Below are 7,861 nucleotides of genomic sequence, written 5' to 3' on the forward strand. Positions count from 1 at the left end.
AAAAATAATCAGCACTGTGTTTGGGACAAAATGGACACAGCTTGCAAACATCAGGGAGCAGCATGATTTGGGCTAGCTTTGCTGCCTCAGGGTCTGGACCACTTGCCATCATTGAGATAAAAACAAATTCCCAAGTTTATGAAAATATCCTACAAGATAATGTCAGGCTGGCTGTCTGTGTGCTTAAGCTTAGCAGAAGGTGGATGATGCAGCAGGACAATGAATCTAAATATTGAAGGGAAAAGAAAATGCACTTTTTGTAGTGGCCCAGTCAGAGGCCGGACCTTAACCCCATAGAGATGCTGTAAAAAGACCTCAACAGAGCCGTTCACACTGGATGTCAAATGTGTCTGAGCTGTTCTGAAATTCCTCCCGATCATTGTCCGGGTCTGATCCAGAGCTACTGAGAGTCAACGCTGCCAAAGGAGGTCCGACCGTCTATTAACTCCAACTTACTTTTTCCTCCAGCGCTGTGAATGTTTGAAGGATGTGTTCAATAAACACAATAAACACATTAGAATTGTGTGTTATGAGCTTAAGCACATTGATTGTCCATTGTTGTGACTTAGATGATTAAATCCAATGGGTTCACATAGTTTTTTTTTTTTTTGCCACTGTATTTCAATTGGCAGTGATTAGTTGTACTTGTATACAGCATGTATAAGCACTGAGTACTTGTTGCAGTCCTGGTTATTAGTATTATTAGTACTCCTACTAAATGGAAGCACCTGGCTATTTGTTCCACCATGGACCATCAGTATTAATACTTTTACTAAGGTAAATGATCTGAGTATTTTAGTAATTTTGTTGTAAAGGAGTGACCTTGTTATCTTGGGAATGAAGTGATTAAAAAGTTCATTGAAGTTATTTGGGAAACAGAGTCAAAGTTATCAACAAGAGAAAATAGTCAAGTTAGACAAGGAACAACTAAAGATAAACAAAGTTTAGATTATATCGTGTAGGAGAGAATATATTATTTGAGTTTTGGACACAACAGGGTTGGAATAATGTGGTAAAAAGCGTCATTCTGGTCTGTTGGCCTTTTCGCAAGGTGGCGGTATTGCACCTAAAGATGTTTGTCATAAAATGGGAGAAGAAGAAGAAGAAGAAGAAGCACAAACGAAGGAGCCGAAGTAGCCGAAGAAGAAGTGGTGACGTCGCGTGTGTGTGGTCACGTTCTCGTGCAGGGACATTACAAACTTCAGCATTTCACAGGTTTGTTTCACAGGTTGGTTCTTTAGCAGCCTCTAAACTGTTCGGCTGGAACATGCGAGCAATAATAGAAGTGGCGTATCTGATGTACGTGCGGCTCATTCGATAAAAGACGTGACTGTGGTTCATTCATTCCTGGATGTCGAGCTAACGCCGCTAGCTAGTTAGCGTCGGTTAGCAAACAGCTCTGAGCATTAGCTGCACCTACTTTTAGTTATTAGCCAGGGAGACGCTGTTCGTGTGGTGAAGACGTGACTCTGCACATTATCAGGTAGTGGTGTCACCTTTATTTGAATCGGGCTGAAGAGCAGCAAAAGGTCGGGGAACGTAGCGACGTGTTAGCGAGGACACATGGACGCTGCTTATTTGAAACTGTGCGTCTGCAGACCGGTGTCCTGAACGCAAGCTGGTGTCTGTTGAGCTCTGCAAGTGCGACAGGGACAGAGACCAGCCTGTGCACATGTTTAGCACAAGTGGTCCGATACAGTTGTGAAAACAGCTGTCAGCATTGAACGAGCCTCCCACAGCTGTTGGCCCAAAACAGCCTCTGGATAATGTTGCGACCATAATAAAGACTGATTGTTCTGTCGGTCCACTTGGGCTGTGGCAGGCTTGTCGATGTGTATCTGTGTTGCTCTGAGAACCTCGTAGCAATATTGTTTTTCCAATATTGTATGGAGGCTTTATTGTTCTTTATAATCATATAAATGTCACACCCCTGATGTTCTCCTGCCAATTGCGACTTCGTGTAGTTTAAAAATATTAAGCCCATTGGTGTGTAATAGTTAATTCAGCCTTACAACCTAGTACAAATTGGGTTCTGTATTGTTATCTAATTAACTAACCAAAAGTATTAGAGTTTTGTTCTCCTGTTAGCATGTTAAAATTACTATTTGCAGTATATAGATCCTTTAATGAAAAAGTACAGTGTATTTTTGTTAGACTGAGCTGCAGAGGTTCTGATATAATTCTGTTGTTTGCTTTATGAAAACAGCATCACCACTATACAGTTTAACATTCATTTGTTGTTTTTTTCCGTAGTTTTTCCTTTAAGTGTTTCCGTCATGCCTGGTAAAAAGAGCACTGGCAAGAGGAAGCCTGAAACTACTGTGGAGGATGATAAAGACTATAAGAAAGTGAAAGGTGGGTTAATGGCTTTAACTTGATAGCCCAACTGAAAAACCACAGTGAGACTCCAGTTAAACTTAGATTTAGTTTCCTCATATCCACGACTTTATTTTCTATCGGTCTGGCCTTGTGAGACTAATAATGTCGAAGATCAAGTGAAATCCGGTGTTTGAGAAATTGTTTGTGTGTGTGTACTAGTTTCCCACAGGAGTCATTGCAATGAGGCTGGCCAGGTTCTCACTCTTGGCCAAGGTGATGTTGGACAGCTGGGTTTAGGTGAGGACATCATTGAAAGGAAAAAGCCTGCCCTCGTTTCACTGCCAGAGAAAATAGTGCAAGTGGTGGCTGGAGGCATGCATACTGTGTGCCTCAGTGACACTGGCCACGTAAGTAAACATCTGTCTTATTTGCAATGCTAATTCCCTGCAAAAGCTGCTGCTGTAATTGGCTGCGTTGTTTATCTTGAGGATTAAATGTAAACAGAAATCATGGCAACACCTGAGGAAGGCACAGCATTGTTGATGTAAACACCACAGAGACAAAGGGAGGAGTGACGTCTTAGATTATCTTTCAGCCGGACAAGTTTTTCTCCAAAGCTTTCCATGATTCTTGTGATGGTCCAGCACTGCTGCTGGTCTTAGTTTCTCCCCTGATCGCACATTTGCTGAATTGCATTAATTTCTGGAAATGTGTACAACTAATGCTCCCAAATATTTAAGGATATGAGAGGCAGAGAAGATGCAAAAACATGGTTAAATGGAAGCATGTCAGTGGCATGGTATTTTGCCTGAAGAGAGTGTTGAATTTTCCAGGTCTATACGTTTGGCTGTAATGATGAAGGGGCCCTTGGTCGGGACACAGCCGAGGAAGGGTCAGAAACAGTTCCAGGAAAGGTCACACTGGAGGAGAAGGTGGTTCAGGTGTCGGCAGGGGACAGCCACACAGCTGCACTCACACAGGATGGAGCAGTGTACATCTGGGGCTCCTTCAGGGTTAGTTACCTGCTGTTTACCTGAAATAATATATATATTTAACGTTGTGTAACTTGTGACAACTTCTCTCTGCTGTTACACTGAGCTAAAACTAGAATAGTCCTTCCTGCAGTAAATCCCTCCAGAAAGTGATGATGTTCATATTTTTATTGAAATTGTTTTAAATTGTCCACTGATCATTTTTCAAGATGCATTTTGTGGTGCTGTTGAAATGCGTCATTTATTGTCCTGCTCATTTAAATGAGTGAGGCTAGACTAAATATCCAAAGTAAATAACTTTGTAGGATCCATTGCATTTCAATAGCCTCCAGAATAACCACACAGTCGAATCAATATGATGTCAAGTGTTCAACTTCATTTATATTCACCTGACTCTTTGTTTTCCTCATGCTACACACATCAACGTTATACGTTTTTATAATCTCATTTCATTTCAGTCAGAGTTGGATGATACTTAAAAAATTAAGTTAAAAGCTGTTCAGAATTACTCTTGACTGGAACTTGCATGGCACAGAATATCCTGGTTTTGAGATCATTCACACTGAGCATGACTCTGAACATGTTACTACTTTCCAAGGTTGGTCCATCTCCAGCTCAGTGCAGTGTTGACAATAATGTAAACGGATAAATGTGGGTTTAAAAACATCCACTTTGCTTACTGGTGATGTGAAACAAAGGGAATGTGTCCCAGTTAACATGAAATTTTGTGTTTTTCTTTGAACTAATGCCAGAACACAAAATGCTTCCACTCTTAGGCTCACTCTTATCTCTTAAATTTCATGCTTTTATCTTCACTGGGTACTTAAATCCATGCATATTCTGGAATTTCTTTACCCCATGAATAATTTTTTTCATAACCGTATAAAATGTCTCTCCCACCTCTCCATCAACTGCAACCATTGTTTTTTTAATGTTTTTATTATAAAACTGATTTCTATAGGACGGTTTGTGCATACAGTATCATAGAAATGTTTCACATTGAAGTAAACAATCATGACATTTACAAACAAAAGCAGAGAATAGAATCTATTTGGCTGTCAGATGCTGTTATTCCAGTCACATAGTCCAGTATTAAACTACTGTGTAAACTGATGCACTACTAAAGGTATTTTGGACTCTATTAAATGAGCACAAATGTGATCCGTTTAATAATAAAATAGCAATACTTCACATTTGAATTGATAATAACGTGCAAATACTGAATAACTTCACCCATCAGTCGTTGTTGTTCTATGCAAAGTCCCTCCCACATTCTTTCATAAACTAGTCCACAAAATAACAGGTTGAATAAATTTAACTGTTTAGAAAGAATATAAAGTCAAACTGCATCAGAACATTACAGCAAATGCAGATGGTGGGTGACCAAAATGACCACATGATCAGACACAAAGCCTTGCTGTACTTCTCATAACCCTAAACACAAGTATTGTGTATCACTGGATTTAACCATTAGTATGCTGGACCCTTTTTTCCTAGGATAACAATGGTGTTATTGGTCTTTTGGAACCCATGAAAGGGTCCCTTGTTCCTGTCAAAGTCCCCATAACAGAAGCTATTGTGAAAATTGCATCTGGTAAGAAACAGACCATATTATACATCACATGCTTTTATCTTTGTGCTTTATAATCATTTTAATTTTCATGAATAATTTAATAGGTAACGATCACTTGGTGTTGGTGACGCTGGATGGAAATCTTTACACATCTGGGTGTGCAGAACAGGGCCAGCTGGGAAGAGTGCCTGAGCAGTTTTCAAACAGAGGTGGCAGGAAAGGCCTTAGTAAGTAATGCAAGCCTTTTCTCTTTTTATGGAATACTACAGTGGGATATTTAAGATAGTTGAGATTTATGTGCAGTACATCACTGTCTCATTTGTGATGAACATTTTTTATGTATAGTGTCTAATACTGTTGCCCTCTGTCTTCAGCTCGACTGTTGATACCACAGCTGGTAAAGGTCAGAGGGAAAGTTCACTTTGTAGATGCTTTCTGTGGCGCATACGTCACGTTTGCTGTGTCAAAAGAAGGACATGTGTTTGGATTTGGCCTCTCTAACTATCACCAGCTGGGTCAGTATTACACACATTTAATGTTATAATTTTAACTGTGCTGTCAAATGACACAGCTTTGCATTGTTCATGTCTAGATCCTGCCTAATTGCACCAGATGTCATGGTTTGTGTTTTGGGTTTTTTTTTGGTTTTCATTTTTTGGGCTTTACTGATGTTTTTTGTTGTTGTTTTCCTGTCTAGGCACTAAAAGCACCAAGATGTGTTTTGTCCCAGTAAAACTGACATGCTTCAAGAACTCCACCACCTCCTGGGTCGACTTCTCTGGAGGACAACATCATACTCTCTGCCTTGATGCCAAAGGTAAATTGAAACTAATTGAACATATCTGATTTGCTCTGTATTACTGTTGAGGTCCTTTCTGATAACCTAATATGCATTAGCATGCTTATTTAGAGTCAGTGATATACCACTGATGATGGAAGCTGGTTTTATCTAAAGTATACTGAGTGGGCAAACACCAAAAGAGTCTTTTTGTTGTTCATCTTTTAGGGCAGGTGTACAGCTTGGGCAGAGCAGAATATGGTCGACTTGGTCTGGGACAAGGGGCTGAAGAGAAGAGTGAGCCCACACCTGTCGTGGGCATGGAGCCTGCCAGTAGAGTGGCATGTGGTGCATCTGTCAGCTACGCCGTCACCAGAGAAGGTGACAAACAAAGCAAATGCAGCAGAAGACGAAGTGACCAATTTATTATTCTGTTTTGCTAGAGTGGTCAGTTTTATGGCGGTGGACTGACCAAGGAGTCCGCTTACCCTAACAGAAACCTAGATGGCTCCAATGGGTGTTTTCTAATCAGCTATTTGTAGTGTTTAAGCCGAGGAAAGCGGTACTATTATGTTTAAAAAATATATATTGGACTGCATTTCTTGCCACTGTGTGTGTTTGCAAAACAATGATACTTACTGTTGGCTATGCTCATTCCAGGATCTGTGTACGCCTGGGGCATGGGCACTAACCTGCAGCTTGGCACAGGAGAAGAGGATGACGAGTGGAGCCCTGTAAAGATGACTGGCAAGCAGCTGGAGAACCGTGCAGCACTGATGGTCTCCAGCGGGGGGCAGCACACAGTCCTTTTAGTCAAAGACAAACAGGAGAGCTGATGTTCATGTCAGACAGAGAACGATGGGGGGATCTTTTGGTCTGTTCTCAAGGTGAGGCCTTGTTCATGACACCTAAATGTGGGGAGGGGATTAAGCTGTATTTGACTTCCCATGCTGAGCCGAGGGAGTGTGAGACATGCAGGTCAGAGATGAGATTCAGGCCCTTTTATGAGAACTCTTCAAGTGTGGGCAGAACTTTCATGGATGTTCAGTATATCATGATGAATAAGAGACTATTTTTTTAAATCTAGTTTTTGATGTTCCCTTTGAATTTTCATTAAAAGTCATTAGGATGACTATAAGACTGAGAGTGTGTGTGTGTGATATATGTCAGTGGAACTGTTTGTGTACATGAACAGGGGAGTGCAAGCCTTTTAATGATTTTACCAACATTTTTAACTTTTGTCTTTCTTTTACTTCCATTGATTTTTGGTTCAGACAGAATCTTTACTGTTCATTTTATCAATGGTAGACAAAAATTGTTGTGACTGTTCAGACATTTCATAACATGTCGTATGGTATCCTGCGTTCTGTTGCTTTGACTGTCAAAAATAAAGCAAAATTTACATTTTTAATCTTTTGATAATTATTTGGTAATTTTGTTTTGAAAGTGACTCAGACATTTGCTGGCTCCATGTTCTCAGATGATGATTTGCTTCTTCTCTCATATGATGATATTAAACCGAGTATTCGTTAGTTTAGATAGATGTGTGGACAAAATATGTAGTACCCACAGACATGTTGGTGGGTTAGTGAATCTGACATGTTTTGGAAAAGAGAAAATCCATCCCCAAACAAAAATCACAACTTTCCAGTGAGGTTTGTTAGTAAGTCTACATGGCTTTTGACTTAAAGTACAACAAAGAATTAATTTAAGTGTCAGGAAAAAAAGGAAATCTTTTCACCATATTAGTTTGTGTTACCCAGTGTTGAGGAAGTGGGCACATTATGTTTCTTATAATTTGTCCCCTCCTTGTAGCTCTGTGGCTACTTTGTCTAATATGGGTGCACGTTTGATTTGCATTAAAAAAAACAAAGAAACTCTTGCACAATGATGGTTGGACATCAGAGTTATCTTATTGTTGGTCAAATGTACTTGGTCCTTGTATCGTTTTGCTTTCTTCTGACCAAAAGGAGCAATGATGAAGTATATGAGCTGATTTGTGTGAAAAGCTACTCAAAGGTCTTTGAAATGCTGAAGTATGTTTCATAAGCAGTAAATTTGTGAGTGAACCTCTTCCCTTGTTTTCATCACTGTTTGCTGTGTGTCAAGGAAGAACTGTCAGGAATACATTTGGAGGCGCTGTTGCTAAAAGTGATGTAGTGGGTGAATTTTTCTTTCTTGTTTTTTTTTTTAATATAT

The 7,861-nt window shown here is 39.9% G+C and overlaps 1 protein-coding gene across 2 annotated transcripts; it reads left to right on the forward strand.

The window, feature by feature from the left end:
- The first annotated feature begins 1,133 nt into the window (after positions 1–1,133).
- rcc1 (regulator of chromosome condensation 1) lies at positions 1,134–7,073 on the forward strand. 2 transcript variants are annotated; one of them, XM_026294454.1, is made up of 10 exons: positions 1,134–1,215; positions 2,254–2,355; positions 2,539–2,726; positions 3,153–3,332; positions 4,809–4,905; positions 4,989–5,111; positions 5,259–5,399; positions 5,582–5,701; positions 5,891–6,043; positions 6,323–7,073. In XM_026294454.1, exons 2-10 carry the CDS (start codon positions 2,277–2,279, stop codon positions 6,496–6,498), a joined length of 1,257 nt encoding a protein of 418 aa, XP_026150239.1. In that variant the 5' UTR covers positions 1,134–1,215; positions 2,254–2,276; the 3' UTR covers positions 6,499–7,073. The 2 variants fall into 2 exon arrangements, with proteins under 2 accessions (XP_026150239.1, XP_026150240.1); XM_026294455.1 differs by having other exon boundaries at positions 1,162–1,228.
- Positions 7,074–7,861: the final 788 nt, after the last annotated feature.

Source organism: Mastacembelus armatus, chromosome 16 (assembly GCF_900324485.2).
Source record: "Mastacembelus armatus chromosome 16, fMasArm1.2, whole genome shotgun sequence".
In the NCBI taxonomy this organism is placed as follows: domain Eukaryota; kingdom Metazoa; phylum Chordata; class Actinopteri; order Synbranchiformes; family Mastacembelidae; genus Mastacembelus; species Mastacembelus armatus.

Excerpts from the sequence above, each read along its gene's own strand:
- rcc1 (XM_026294454.1), top strand. The coding sequence starts at position 2,277 with ATGCCTGGTAAAAAGAGCACTGGCAAGAGGAAGCCTGAAACTACTGTG. Across the intron at positions 5,400-5,581 it reads CTCTAACTATCACCAGCTGG|GCACTAAAAGCACCAAGATG; the intron begins GTCAGTATTACA and ends TTTCCTGTCTAG. Across the intron at positions 5,702-5,890 it reads TCTCTGCCTTGATGCCAAAG|GGCAGGTGTACAGCTTGGGC; the intron begins GTAAATTGAAAC and ends TTCATCTTTTAG.